This window comes from Saimiri boliviensis, chromosome 3, assembly GCF_048565385.1.
Source record: "Saimiri boliviensis isolate mSaiBol1 chromosome 3, mSaiBol1.pri, whole genome shotgun sequence".
Classification (NCBI taxonomy): domain Eukaryota; kingdom Metazoa; phylum Chordata; class Mammalia; order Primates; family Cebidae; genus Saimiri; species Saimiri boliviensis.
The window spans coordinates 25,412,914-25,429,102 of NC_133451.1; the positions used below are offsets into that span (position 1 = coordinate 25,412,914).

General features: G+C 36.8%; 1 protein-coding gene across 11 annotated transcripts in view; it reads left to right on the forward strand.

Moving 5' to 3' along the window:
* RBPJ (recombination signal binding protein for immunoglobulin kappa J region) overlaps positions 1-16,189 on the forward strand; it is a 276,170-nt gene that overhangs the window by 222,933 nt on the left and 37,048 nt on the right. For all 11 annotated transcript variants that reach the window (XM_074395971.1, XM_074395967.1, XM_010338174.3 and 8 more), the window contains one exon: positions 262-300. In XM_074395971.1, coding sequence (XP_074252072.1) covers positions 262-300 — 39 coding nt within the window. The remainder of the gene's footprint in view (positions 1-261; positions 301-16,189) is intronic.

Here is a 16,189-nt window from a genome sequence, read left to right on the forward strand (position 1 = left end):
TCCCCATGTAATCAGTGTGCTACTTGTTCAGAGTGGGTCCATAAGGCTTACTTAGGGTATGTTGTTTGTGTTTAAGAACCATTTTTAAATGTGTGTTTTGTAATTTTGGGATACAAATGCTTACCAGAGGATTTCTGTCTTCATTGTGTTTCAGTGACATTGAAGTGTAAGTCATAACGGAGATTTTATGATGCCTGAAAAGCTTACTGTAGAGTGTCTCATGTGGCTTACTTAATTTATTTTCTTTATTTTTTTTCCCAGGAAATTTGGTGAGCGGCCTCCACCTAAACGACTTACTAGGTGAGCATTATATTAGTCAGCTTTTTACACACACATTTTATGAAATATGGACTCTGTTGTTTTAGAAATTATATTATGTACTCTTGAAGTCATTCAGATATTACTATGTAGAGTATAAACTTATTCTCATCTTCTCTTTCTTTCCCCTCTCCTACCCTCCCCAACCAAAAACAGAAATAAAAGGATGTAATTGAAAAGGGAAAATGAAACCTGAGAATTAGTCTTGAGTCTCCTGTAGTGAATACGACATGGATGTCAGGTTAGAGATAGCTTTCTACATCTCGATATGGTTAGCCCATCACAATTTGTTGATTGCAGGTGAAATTTGAAAGTAAATGCTTTTAGGAATGAATTTTAAGGAAAACAAAATTTTTACCCATTTTAAGAAAACACAAGTTTTATCAATTCTTGAGTATAAAAAGTTGTACAGTATACATTTTAATTATTAATGTTAAAAGTATTAGTCTTAAATGATTTTAAAAATTTCCAGCAGCCAGAGTTGTAAAATAAAGAGACCTAGTTCTATACCCGTGTCCTATAGTCAGTACAAACCTCGCATCATTAGCAGTTTATTTTTGGTGTCTTTGAAGCAAATTGTATGTATATATGTATGTGCCTGTCCTTTTTCTTCATAAACTCAACTGAGATCACACTCTATCATTGTTCTACACCTTCTAACGCCACTTAACAGTACGTCTTCTGCCTTGGTATTTCCCTTTGATGGCTCTGTGGTTTTTCATTGTTTTCATACAGTTTTTAATTTAATGTTTCACATTGATGACCATTTAGGTTATTTCCAAATTATGGCTATTATTTTAAAAAGCTGTTACACTTAAAGAATGATGGTGACCTACAGAAGGATTTACCAAGGACAGTTTGAAGGGGAAATCTGGGACACTCTGATCAAGATAAATAATGATAGTAATGGATTAATTACCATGTAATAAAACAACAGCTCAGAAGTCTATACTGAGATAATTAATTCAGGATAAATATGATTTATTTGTATAAGTAAAAATTATTTGTAATCAATAAATGGGATAAAGAGGATAGCTTTTCCTTACAGAAGCACGTTGCCTAATAAATGTAGAAGGAATGTAAGGTTTTGACAACCTCAATAGACAAAAATCATCAGTGGATGCTTCCACGACTGGGTTAATGTTTGATGATAAACACAGTATTTACAGAGTCTCAAAGTATATCCTCACAAAATATGTATTTAATGATAATAGGGAAAAGTAATAACATGAAAGTGAAGAAACCTGTCAGACATCACCTTAATTATGTAAATTATTATCACCAGTAATGGACAAATAGATACCATGTGCATCGCAAGAAAGACACATGATCACTTTTGTGGTATTCTTGACAAAAATGCATAAGCTAAATCTAACAATAAGGAAACGTCAGACAGAAATAAATTGAGGGACTTTCTAGAAAATAAATTGTTGTGTGTGCTTCCTAAATTTTAAGGTTATAAAATACAAGAGATTGAGAAACTCCTCTAGATTAAAGGAGACCAAAGATACAGAGCTATAGTTATCCTGAACCAGGAAAAAAATTTTTTCTTTTGCTGTAAAGCTGGAGTTGCCAAATGTTTTCTGTAATGGATCAGATAATAAGCATGTTAAGTTTAGAGGGCCTCACTAAGTGTGTTAGGACTTCTGGACTCTGTCCTTGTATCCCCAAATCAGCCACAGACAGTTTCTAAAAGAATCGCATATCTGTGTTCCAGAACAACTTTATTTACAAAAACTGGTGGCCCTCCTGATTTGGCCTGAGGACAGTGGTAGTGTCTCAGAATACCTACTCCACCCACCAGGGATCCCCATAAAGGATTTCTGTTGGACAGCTGGCAAAATTTGAATAAAATCTGTAGATTAGGTATTAGTATTGAATCAGTGATAATTGTATGAAAGAACGTACTTATTGTTAGGAAATAAATGCTGAAATATTTTGGGTAAAGTAGTACTATATCTGCAGTGTGCTCTTAAATGATTTGAACAACATAATATGCAAATAAGGTGTAAAATGTTAGCCTTACGGAGGTCTGAGTGAAAGGAGACTAGGAATTCTTTGTACTGCTTGTACTGCTTTCACAGCACTTCTATAATCTCAGTATTATTTTGAAATTTAAAATATTTTTTTGAAAAAGCATTATATAAATATTCTAGGTTAAGTGAACTAGGAAAATATAGCTTGTCTCACAGGGCATGTAAATATATTTTTAATTACTTGTTTATATATATATATTATATATAAAATCTGTTGACTAAATTCTGGTAAGTGGAATTGCTATATTCATATGTGTAAACATTTTGAAATTTAAAATTTAACATTTTTATTTCATTACCAGCAGCAGTTAGAGTGACTGCTGATGTATTTTGATGAGTAAGTTAGTTAATGTAAAATAACATCCTCTAAAAATAACAATCAATACAGTAATAAACTTCATGAGGAAATTTGCCTTTCTTTGCCCCTAAATATATGCAGTAACTCCCATTTACTTTATCATTATTTTCCATTGTTTGCCTTTTAAACAGTTTCCCCTCTTTGGAAAACTTTAGTAGCTTTTAAGACTTTTGCCTCGGCCGGGCGTGGTGGCTCAAGCCTGTAATCCCAGCACTTTGGGAGGCCGAGGCGGGTGGATCACGAGGTCAAGAGATCGAGACCATCCTGGTCAACATGGTGAAACCCCATCTCTCCTAAAAATACAAAAAATTAGCTGGGCATGGTGGCGCGTGCCTGTAATCCCAGCTACTCAGGAGGCTGAGGCAGGAGAATTGTTTGAACCCAGGAGGCGGAGGTTGCAGTGAGCCGAGATTGCGCCATTGCACTCCAGCCTGGGTAACAAGAGCAAAAACTCCGTCTCAAAAAAAAAAAAAGAAAAAAAAAAAAAGACTTTTGCCTCTTGCCAAGATGGAGTAACATGGGGTAGAATTACTCTCTGGCTTGGAACAAAAACCTGGACAAAATATGTAAAACAATAATTTTCCGGATATTGAACATCAGACATGGAAGGATAAGTGATTCCTGAGAAACTGGGAGTCCACAGAGGGTAAGACAGTTAGTAGGGCTGCAGAGTGGAGAGAAATGAACTGTGCAAAGAGTTCCAGAGATCTGCAGAGGTTTCCTTTCAGTCTTCAGGTGAATATTGATCAGCATGCTTGTGTAAGGAAGCTACTCCATGGTGGGAACTGGGGAAAACCATCCAAAAAACATTAGGGGGAACAATTTCTAAAGTTCACCAGGGCTATGAATTTTGCCTGTTAACAGTAGCCAGAATGGAAAAGCTCATAATTTATAGGGCATTCACTAGAGTGCTTAGAAGGGTTTTGTTTTAGTAGTAATGTAAAATTGGGTTCAGACTAAAGATGCTCTGTTTTCACCTGGCAAACTAAAGAAGGATTGAAAGGATCAAACTTAACGGTGTACCAGAACAAAGCTCAAGACCATAGGAATAGAAAAATATTCAGCACTTAGAAGGGCAAAATTGAAATATGCCGGTCTTACAAAGGAGCAAGAAAATATCCATAACAAGAAAAAAATCAGTGAGTCAAAACCAACCCACAAATGACATGGGTGATAGAATTATTAGATAAGGACGTTAAAACAGTAATATTTTTTGTTTTTTGTAGAGACTGGGTCTCACTATGTTGCCCAGGCTCGTCTTGAACTCTTGGCTTCAAACAGTCCTTCTGCCTTGGCCTCCCAAAGCGCTGGGATTATGGGCGTGATCCATGGTGCCCAGCCTAAAACAGTTATTATATTTATGTTCTATAAGCCCAAGATGCCAAGATCAAGAGCTGGGAAAATTTTTCTTTAAAGACTCAGATGGTATGTATTTTAGGCTTTGTTGCCCATACAACCTCTATCATACTACCCACCTCTGTTGTAGTACGAAAGCAGCACTAAACAATGCGTAAACAATGAAGAGTGTCTGTACAGTGAAGTATAGCTTTATTTGTAAAATAGGTGGTAGATAGGATTTGGCCTACAAGCTATTAGTAGATACCTGAGCTAGAGGAAACTTTTTTAATAGACATAGAAGATGATGATACACACATAAACACACACACACAGACACACACACACACACTCTCATACTCTCTCTCTCCCTCTCTCTTTCTCTCTCTCTCTCAAATTAAATCTCCAAAGATGAAAACTACAATATTTAAGGTGGAAAAAGGTACTTAAGATTAATTTCAGAATGAACAAAGAGTAGGTTAGTAAACATAAAGATACGGCAATAGATGAAGCACGAAAAGAAAAAGTGAAAAAAAGTGGTGAGCATTAGTGAGCCATGGTTTATTATCAAGTGGCCTAATATATATGTGGTTAGTCATTGAAGGGAGAGTATGATTAAAAAAATATATGAAAAAATAATGGCAAAATGTTCTAACTGGGAAATTACTGAAAATTGTAAAACCACAGATCTAAGCTGGGTGCTGTGGTTCATGCCTGTAATCCCAGCACTTTGGGAGGCTGAGGTGGACAGATTACTTGAGCTCAGGAATTCAAGATCAGCATGGGCAACATGGTGAAACCCTGTCTCTATCAAAAAGTTTTTTTTAAAAGTTAGCTAGGCATTGTGGCACTTGCCTGTAGTCTCAGCTACTTGGGAGACTGAGGTTGGGAGGATCACTTGAACCCAGGAGGCAGAGGTTGCAGTGAGCCGAGATCACACCACTGCACTCCAGCTGGGTGACAGAGTTAAAAAAAAAAAAAAACATCAGTTAATCCTGAGTATAAAAACTACCGGGAAGCACTCTAATCAAATTGATTAAAGTCAGTGATAAAGGAAAAAAAAACAACAACAGAAAACAAAAGACAAATTAGGCACAGAGGAACAAAGAGAGGAAGACAGGAACAAAGAGAGCAAGTGCTTTGAAGTGCTCAAGGGAGACCTATACTTGTCAACCTAGAATTCTACACCCAGTAGATATAGACCTTTTTAGGCATGTTAAAAATTGAAAGAATTTATTGCAAATCGGCCTTAGCTACAGTGTTAAAAGAAATTCTCCGAGCCGAAGGACAATCATACTGGATAGAAATCGGATTCTGTACAAATTACTAGTATCAAGAACAAGAAAGGTGACATCACTACAGAGTCACAGGTATTTGAAGGATAATAAGCAAATATTACAATTAACTTTTTACCAGTAATACTCAACTTTTGAAGAAATGCACAAATTTTTTGAAATTAGCAAATTACCAAAGCTTACTCAAGAAACAAGTAACCTGAATATTCCTATATTTTAGGAAATTGAACTTATAAACCTTCTGACAAAGAAAACTGTAGGCCCAGATGGCTTCACTGTTGAATTCCATATATTTAAGAAAAAAAATTATCTTAATTCTATACATACTCTTTCAGAAAATTGTAGAGCAGGACATACTTCTCAGTTCATTCTGTGAGCATAGCATTACCCTGTTGTGAAAAGCAGGCAAGAAAATGAAATTACAGACCAATATCCCTTGTGAACATAGATATAAAAAGTCTTAACAAATTTTCAGATGGAATCCAACAGTATATTCCTGGAATGATACGTCATGACCTAGTGAGCTTTATCTCAGGAATGGAAAACAGTTCATGTAATTCAGCGTATTAATAGAACAAAAGAGGAAAATCACGGTTATCTTAGGGGATTTAGAAAAAGCTTTTGACATCCATTCTTAATAAAAATTCTCAGCAAACTTAGAGTAAAAGAGAATTTCCTCATTGTAGGGTGCCTGTGAAAAAACAGTATTTTACAACGTGCTGATGGTGAAACACTGAATACTTTTCCTCTACCAAACACTGAATGTTTCCTCAGGAACAACACAGGATGTCCGCTTTCACTGCTTCCATTTAACATTGTATTTGAGGTTCTGATTGGTACAATAAGGCCAGAAAAAGAAATGAAAGACACCTAGATGGGAAAGAAAGAAGTAAAACTCTTTATTTGTAGATATCATGATCATCTATGTAGAAAATACTGCAGTATCTTGCTACTAGAACTAATGAGTGAGTTTAGCAAGGTAGTAGAATACATGATTAACCTACACAACTAAATTATATTTCTATAAACCAATGAGCAATGGGACATTGAAATTTGAAAGCAATACAGTTTATGCAGTAGTATAAAAATATATGTAATTCCCCAAAAATATGACAGAACGTGTAAAAACTCTACACTGAAGACAACCAAACACTACTGGGAGAACTTGAAGTTCTAATTAAATGTTCTTTAGGTAGAAGACTTAATATTGTTGATGTGGGCTGGGTGCAATGGCTCACACCTGTAATCCCAACACATTGAAAGGCTGAGGTGTGAGGTTCACTTAAGGCCAGGGGTTTGAAACCAGCTTGGGCAACAAAGTGAGACCTTGTCTCTACAAATCGTAAAAAAATTAGCTGGGCATGGTGGCACGGGCCTGTGGTCCAAGCTTCATTGGGAGGCTGAGGCAGGAGGAATGCCTGAGCCCAGGTGGTTCAGGCTGCAGTGATCCATGTATGCGCCACTGCATTCCAGCCTCGATGGTAGAGCGAGACCCTGCCTCAAACAAATACATATATAGTTAAAATGTCAGTTCTTTTCAAATTGATTCTATGGATTCAACACAATTGCAGTCAAAATCTCAGCAGGCTTTTTTTGTAATAGTTGATAAGCTGTTTCTAAAATTTATATAGAAATTCAAACAAGAGCAAAAAGAACTTATACTGCCTGGTTTCAAAACTTATTATAAAGCTATGGTAATTTAAAGTATTCTATTGGCATAAATAGCTAAGTAGATCATTGTGTTACTAGCCAGAAGTAGTTATTCAGATATGGTCAGTTGCTTTCCAATCAAGGTGCAAAGGCAATTTAGCTAGATTTTTAAAACGATAGTCTTTCTAATAGTTAACTGTGGAACAATTGGATATCCATTGCTCCTTTAACCCTCCCCCCCACAAAGTAACTACAGTCTATACATAGTACCATATTTGAAAAATAGCTCAATGTAGACCTAAATATAAAACTTAAAAGTATACAGCTTTTAGAAGAAAACATAGGAGAAAATGTTGTTCATTAGGCAAACATTTCTTAGATACTAAAAACACAATCTCTGGAATAAATTAATAAACTTTACTTCATCAAAATAAAGAACAAAGATTAAAAGACTTTGAAAAGTAAATAATAAGGAAATAATCAATTTTTAAAGGGCGGAAATGATCTGAACAGATACTAATCCAAAGAATTTGAATATGACAAATACCCATTAAGGAAGGGCAAATTAAGACTACAGTGAGTGTGTTAGTCACATTGGTTTGCTGTAACAGTGTACCATTAACTGGGTAGCTTATAAACCACAAATTTATTTCTTATATTTCTGGAGGCTGGGAAGTCTTAAGATCAAGACCCCAGTGTGTTTCATGTCTGTTGGGAGATGCTTCCTGGTTGATAGATGGCCGTCTTTATGTGTGCTCACATGGCAGGAGGGACAAGGGCACTGATCCTATTCTCGGAGGCTCCATCTTCATGACCTCATTACCTCCCAGATGCCCCACCTCCTACTACCATGGCATTCCTGATTAGGTTTCAGCATAAGAATTTCGGAGGGACACATAGAGTTTCTAGCAGTTAGGTACTATTAATATTATATAGCTGTTAAAATGTCTGAAATTTAAAGGCCTCATCCTGTGGAACAGCTAGTACATTGGCAGTGAGTATATGAAGTGGTACAATAATTTTGGAAAATAATTTAACACTTTCTTAAAATGTTAAACCTCTACCATATGGCCCAGTCATTCCATTCCTACATATTTAACCAAAGAAAATGAAAACATCTGAACACAAAGGCCTAAACACAAATGTTCCTATTAGCTTTATTATAATAGTAACACAGACATAATCCCAATATCCAGCAACAGGTGAGTGGATCAACAAATTGTAGTGTGTTCCACAACGAATTTCTATTAAGCAGTAAAAAAGGAATGAACTTGATACATGCAACAACATAGATGGATCTTAAAATAATTATACTCAATTTTCTAAATGTATTTTTCTAAATGTATCAAGATAAAATAATATATACTGCATGAGTATATATTACCTAAAATTACAGAAAATGCAAACTGATCTGTAGTGACAAAAAGTAGATCCATGGTTTCCTGGGGCAAGGGGAGGCAGGAGGAAAGATTACAAAGAGGCAGAAAGGAAACTCCGAATTGTGAGTATCTTTATTTTGATTTTGGTTATGGTGTATATACATATGCCAAAACTCGTCTCATTGCACATTTTAAAATAAGTGTATATTATTGGATTTCAACTAAATCCCAATAAAGCCGTTAAAAACTTAGAAGATTTTACACTTTAAAAATATTCTGAAAAGGATTAGTGTTATCTTCTTGGGAAAATTCAGGTACTTTTTTTGTTTGTTTTTCTGTGTTTTTTTTTTTCTTTTTTTCTTTTTTTTTTGAGGCAGTCTTGCTCTGTCGCCCAGGCTAGAGTACAGGTGCCTGCCACAATGCCCGATTAATTTTTAAGTTTTAGTGGAGATGTGTTTTCACCATGTTGGTCGGGCTGGTCTCAAACTCCTGACCTCGAGTGATTTGCCTGCCTTGGCTTCCCAAAATGCTGGGATTACAGGTGTGAGCCACTATGCCTGGCTTCAGGTAAGTTTTATTTCTTTTTAAATCTCTGAAAGAGAGCAAACTACAGATGTATATTGTTTATTATTGAAGCTAAAATAAGGCAGATTTAGCAAAAAGTTTGTATAACAGCAAATGGAAATGTGAAATCAATGGCTAAATCTGTGATAGAAGTTTATTTTATTAAGCACAAACTTGGAAATCAGAAATTTCCCTTTTGATATGTTGCAATTTTAGGTATCACCTGCCCCCCACCCCTTTTTTTTTTTTTTTTTTTTTGGGAGAGAGAGAGAAAGAGACAAAATCTGGCTTTATCACCCAGGCTTGAGTGTGGTGGTATAATCTTGGCTCACTGTACCCTCTGCTTCCTGGGTTCAAGCCAGCCTCCCACCTCAGCCTCCTGAGTAGGCAGGACTACAGGTGCATACAACCATGCCCGTCTAATTTTTATATTCTTTGTAAAGACAAGGTTTCCCTATGTTGCCCAGGCTAGTGTTGAACTCCTAAGCTCCAGTGATCCCTCTGCCTCAGCCTCCCAAAATCTGGGATTACAGACAAGAGCCACCGCACTGGGCCTTGAGAATGCTTTTTAAAATAGTTTTCTCTCCATTTTTCCTTTAAAGAATATTCAAGTTAAGAAAATTTTAGTATCTTTTATTTTGTTTGTTGAAAAATATTTTAACATTTTCTCTCTCCATTGAGGTTTAGAGAGTTTAAAATTGGGCAGATTTATTCCTTAAAAAAATTTTTTTTGAAACCTATTATACACTATTCTTACTCCCATTTTCCCAATAAAGCAATATTGAAAAAGCATCCTGTTCCAAGATCATCTTTCAGATAGTGTTCTAAACATAATTCTGCTGACACAGAGTTTAAACTTTTGATTAAGGCTAGTTAATAATATACTATTCAGTGTTACTATGAATCCGTAGTAGGGATATATATGATAGGAATTGAGTGTTGACTTTTAAGGGCATCCCAATCTCTCGAAGTACTCTCTTTAAGGTGGCCCACAGGTATAACTTGACTGTCAGTTTAAAAACAACAAAAAACTCAAATAGAATAATCAGATGTTATGCTAATGCATAGAATAATTATTCTTGTATTGTTGAAGCTTTTAGAGCCTCAAATCATTTTGCCATTTAGAGCATGAAAATCTTAGTTGCAGTGCAGTTAAGCATTGGTCTTCAGGAGTCCTTAGTGTGTCGTGTTGAGGTCCCTGTTTCTTAGATATGAGTAGGCCTGAGCTCTGAAGTGCTTTTTTTAAAAAGAGATATTACTCAGCTTAATACTCTTTTGTACTATGTGACTGTTCTGTTGTTAATAACCAAAAGGTTAGACTGGAATCCTGAAGACTTCCAAAGAAGGTAGTCTTAACCTTCTCTCGTGCAACGCTCCAGACTAGTAGCCATTAACTCATGCTTTTGCTTGAATTTGTTTAATGTCATGAGGTTTTCTTCGTAAACATTTACCATTTCTTCAAGGTTTGTTGTAGTTGTTCTAACTATTTTGTAGTGTTCTCTCACTCAGAATACCTTTTCTCTGTCACTTGGCCTAATACTTTTTGCAAAGCCCATCTTCTGTTGGTCTCCCTGCTGTACCTCTCTGTTCTCACATATACCTACATTGTGGCCATGGTCTTATATGGAAACAATCAGTTTCTGAAATTCTATTGGGCTTGCTTTGGAGGTTGCCTCAGAGTAAGTAATAATACCTTAAGGTGAAGGTTAAGAACTAAGCTTCAGGCCAGGCATGGTGGCTCAGACCTATAATCCCAGCATTTTGGGAGGCCAAGGCAGAAGGATTGCTTGAGCCCAGGAGTTTGAGACTAGCCTGGGCAGCAGAAGGAGAATTACAAAATATTAAAGAATTAGCTGGATGTGTTGATGCACACCTGTGGTCCCAGCTACTTGGAAGGCTAAGGTAGGGTGATCCCTCTAGCCTGGGAATTTGAGGCTGCAGTGAGCCAGGATTATGCCACTGTACTCCACTTTGGGTGACAAAGTGAGAACCTGCTTCAAGAAGACAAAAAAAAAAAAAAAATAGCTTTATATCTATTGTCCAAGTTGACATGGGTACTATGATTTGGATATTTCGACCCTCTAAATAGCATGTTGAAATTTAGTCCCGAATGTTTAAGGTGGGGTCTGATGGGAGGTGTGTCTGGCACCTTCCCTTTCTTCCTTCCTTTGTTGCCCTGTGATCTCTGCATGCTAGCCCCCCATTAGCCAGGAGTGGAAGCAGCTCTAACCTTTCACCAGATGCCCAGTCTTCCAGTGCACAGAACTGTGAGCCCAGTAAACCTCTTTCTAAAATAAATTACCCATTTTCAGCTATTATTTTATAGCAGCACAAAAGGACTAAGATGATTATATGTTCATATTTGTCTACTAACTTAGGGATTGCATTGTGTTTGAGAAAACCCCTGCTTTTTTTTTTTTTTTTTCTTCTTTTTGTGTATCTTCTCTTCCCTATCCATAGCAGGTAATTTTTAGAAGCATTTTACCAGTGTCTAATGAGAAACTCTTAATACAATGTATTTTCTTTGTCTACTCTGGTTACTCTTTATGATTCATCTCCTCACTTTGAGAAGGGAGAGCCATCCATTTTTAATTGTTAACATTGGTCATATTAATATGTTTTGGCCCTTTTCTGGTAGACAGAGGTTTATTTGCATGGCAGGTTGCAATATTCATGTTTCAACCTAATCATGTATTAGTTTATTTCATCATAAGACCCCTATGAGTAACAAACATCATATAAAGTAGGTAAATGTAAAATGAATTTAAATTGATACTCAAATTAAACCCTAAAGTTGATCTGCTACATGAATAGTAATACATGACCTTTGCTGTATATTGTTTGTTAGCCAACTTATATATATGGATAAATAATTTGTATTAACAAGTGGTTGCAAATGTGATTCAACTTTACTTAGACTAATCACATGTTGTAGGGTATCTTGAGAGAATAAGAATGGAATAGAGTAGGAAGGGACTCTCTGGTCTGATCCCTGGGATTCGAAGAGTCAAGTTTGCATCGACCAGGATTAGAAATAGAACCAAGGTGGTGAACCTGCCGTTGATTGTCATCACCTTGTGCCGTTTTATCTTCTCAAATTCCTCTAGTTTCCTATTTTTCTCAACACAAGATGTAAAGCCTTAAGTAGCAAAATGGCTTATTTGTACAATAACCTTTTAGGCTTATTGTACAAATGTGTTGTATTACAGATGTGTTGATGACCCACTGCTCTCAATGTCACGGCCTATGCCTGTTTGGGAGTAGGGAGCGGGGAGGGAAAAACCAAGAGTTGGTCAGAATTTGAAAGGTTGTGTCTCATAGCTATGTGGCAGGATTCAAAGCAATTTACTTATTTATCTGCAAAAAACTTTGTGGAATTTTGAGACATTTTTACTTTTATCATAAACAGAGGGGATTGAAGTGAGAGTTGCAGGTGTTTCCCTCGGAACAGGACCTGCACTGTTGTTTGGCATTGGTCACTGGGAGATGTAGACTCGTAGGATAGCAGCCTCCATGTTTTGTTGTATTTACAAGGGCACCAGGACTTTGTTGACTATTGATAGTATCCCTAGATTGTCATCTTAAAAACTGGCCCCCAGGCAAATAGTAGTTCTCAGAAAGCTTCCTTGGGGGAAAAACAAGGAGATCTTAGTCTGGCCTAATAGCTTGGAAAATGAAGCCTACAAATATCCTCCTCTTGAAGATTTGTTTAAGGCTCTGAGTAGTCCTGTCATTAATTGGTTTCACTTTATTTTATCTGATGTCATTGAAGTGTCTTTGATTGAGACAGGCTCCTTTGTAAACCATAACTACTGTGGAGCTCACTTAGAGAAAAAGTTTCTGAGACAGTGTGAAAAGTGAGACTGCCAGAACAGAATCTGACAAAAATAGGGCATTTCTTCGAGGTTTTGTGGGGTTGTGTATAAATCCGGATGCCTTTTGGCAGCAGCCCGAAGTAGACATGAGGAGTCAAGCTGAGCTTTCTGAACTGTCAGTTGTTCATAAGTCTAGTTTTGAGGAAGAGTTTTATTTAAAAAAAAAAAAAACCAAAAAAACAAACTTTACTGAATGTCAGCCGTGTAATATACTGAATTGATTTAATAATTAGAATTCTGTTTTACAACTTTTCTTTAAAAACTTTTACTTTTAAAAATTGTCTGCAGGGATCAGCAAGCATTTTCTGTGGCATCAAGTAGTATATATTTTAGGCTTTGAGGGCCACATACTGTCTCTGTTGGGTATTAGTCTCTGTTCTATAACTCTTTAAAAATGTAAAAGGCATGCTTAGCTCCTAGGGGGTACAAAAACAGGCTGCTTCGTGATTTGATGACCGTGGCCTGTAGTGTTTCTCAGTTTGGTCTTCAGCTCTCTAAAATGTATACATGTGTGATATTGTGTGTGTGTGATTACTTTGAAAACTCTTGATACAACAGAAATACATTTCTTTACTACAAGACAGAGTTCATTTTGGAACTTTTATTATTTGGATTTTACAAGTGACAGTAATCCAACTTGAGACATGCAGAGAGTGAGCCTGAAGATAAGGATGACTGGACCCCCCATCTTTGTGGTGGTTTTCTCCTATTCCCTCTCCTCTACACTCACTCCACTCACCCCTTGGACCAGTCACAGAGGTGTGGAGGAGTGCGGGGACTAAGTAAAGAAGTCTGTTTTCAGAAGAATGGCGGTTAGCACCGTAAGGACACCGCGAACTCTCACTGCTATAATTTATGTCCTAGAGGGAGATGTGGTATGTATTGTTTTCCATATGTCTTGGACCTCACAACTCTGTTTTAAGGGGATCTTGCCTCCAGGAATTTACTTTGAGAAACACTAACCTATAGATTAAATGTACAGTTTACTATCATGGCGTTTAAGGCCTGAGCTGATCTTACCCCACTCTGTGTTTCCAATTTCATCTTTTTCAGAATTCTGTGTTACACTTCAGCTACTTAGCAGGTTTATAGATACTAGTTTTTGGTTTTGTTTTGTTTTGTTTTGTTTTTGTAGTGCATCTTTACATTTTCTTTGTGGCTTTTTTTGTTTTAACAAACTTAGTTATTAAAAACTTCCCTTAGGCCAGGCGCCATGGCTCACGCCTGTAACCCTTGCACTTTGGGAGGTGGAGGCGGGCAGACCATGAAGTCAGGAAATAGAGACATCCTAGCTAACATGGTGAAACCTCGTCTCTATTAAAGATATAAAAAATTAGCTGGGTGTGGTGGTGGGTGCCTGTAATCCCAGCTACTGGGGAGGCTGAGGCTAGAGAATTGCTTGAATCTGGGAGGTGGAGGTTGCGGCGAACCAAGATTGCACCATTGCACTCCAACCTAGGCTGGGCGACAGAGTGAGATTCCGTCTCAAAAAAAAAAAAAAATTTCTTTTATATCCAAAATTTTTTAAATCCTGTAAAGAGACAGACTTTTCTGCCTTATCCTTAGTTATTCCCTTTTCCTTAGCAGCCAAGAGGCATGACATGTTCATTGCACTTCCTTCCCTCCCTTTCATTTTGCAGCTGACTTTAGTGGTGTTGCCTCACCACCAGCTCACTGAGAAGATTCTAATTAAGCTGTTTCATTTATGAACTAAATTTCAAATTTATGAAGACTTTCTGATCTTTATCTTCCTTGTCTGTTCTGTGATATTTAATACCATTGATTATGTTCCCTTAACTGAAGTTCTCTTTCACCTTTACACTGGGACCAGGTTCTTCTCTTTATTTGCAGACTCCCATCGACTCCAGTGGCATAACTGGTAAAAGTAGATCCACTGGAAACAGCAGCACATGAGCTTATCTTACCATTCATGGATGTTTCACTTCAGCATTCTCTTTGTGGAGTTTTTTTTGCCGTGGAAAAAAAGTTTGAATTTCATAAAGCAAACCACAGTCAAAAAGTTGACAGAGGTTTTCACAGATTAAACATGTTGAACTAGAATGGCATTTGCCATAATTTCATGTTAATAAAATTATTTTTGATAAAAATAAAATCTTTTCAATCATTGGAGCGTCGGTGTTTTGAGTGAGCAGACTCCTTTAGAAGTAGTTGTTTCATGGTCTTCAAATACAGTAGTTTTTTTTTTTTTTTTTTTTGAGACGGAAGTGTCACTGTCACCCAGCAGACCACAGTGACGCGATCTTGGCCTACTGCAACCTTCACCTCCCAGGTTCAAGTGATTCTCCTGCCTCAGCCTCCTGAGTAGCTGGGAATACAGGCGCGTGCCACCATGGCTGGCTAACTTTGTATTTTTTATAGAGATGAGATTTCACTCTGTTGGCCAGGCTGGTTTCAAATTCCTGACCGCAAGTGATTTGCCCACCTCAGACTCCCAAAGTGCTGGGATTACAGGTGTGATCCACTGCTCCTGGACTCTTCAAATAGTTTTTAATTGGTTTTCATTTAGAATGCAAATTTTATATAAGGAATCATTAAATGAAATTAGTAAACAGACTTCAAAATTTACAATGTGTTCTAAAGTAACTACTCAAAAAAATTGAATTTTAACTTTTTCATTAATTTTTTTAACAGTTCAATAATAAAACATAGTAATTCTATTGGCAGGGATCCTTCAAAACCTATAATATGTTTTTTCCAATAGTAAAGTTTTCACTATTTTTTCATTTTGAAAAAAAAAAAACAAAAACCCTGGATGATTGTGATAGCTTACCACTGGGATTTTTCGGGTTTATCCCAATAGTTTTTAACTCATGTGACCACCATCCACTCTACCCTCTTTCCTGACATTTGGCACCATCTGGAGACACTTTTGCTTGTCACAGTTCAAGGAAGGGTACTACTGGCACCTGCAGGGTAAAAGCTAGTGATGCTGCTATAGTCCTACAATGCACAGTGCAGTCTTCCACAGCAGAAAATGATTTTCCCCAGGATGTCAGCAGTGCTGAGATAGAAATCCTGTTGATTGACCCAGCCTTACTCTATTTGAATGAAAAGCATATGGGCTGTTATTTGACGGGCTTTACTATTTATTGTACTTCTTTAGAGTATACTGCCTTGTTTTATGGCTCCTTAAGGTGCAGAAAGTCAATGATCAAGCTTTAATTGACAGAGAACATGATTTTTAATGTTTAATATTCTGTTTAATAAAACGGTTTGTTTTTATTGTTGAAAGAAGCTGTTTGGCAAATTACTCTTACAGGACAGCTATTATTCATGATTACCTTGAGGCTCTAGTTACTTTTTCAGGAATTTGTATTCTAAATATGAAGGAAAACCAGGTGCATTCATCATAAGCACC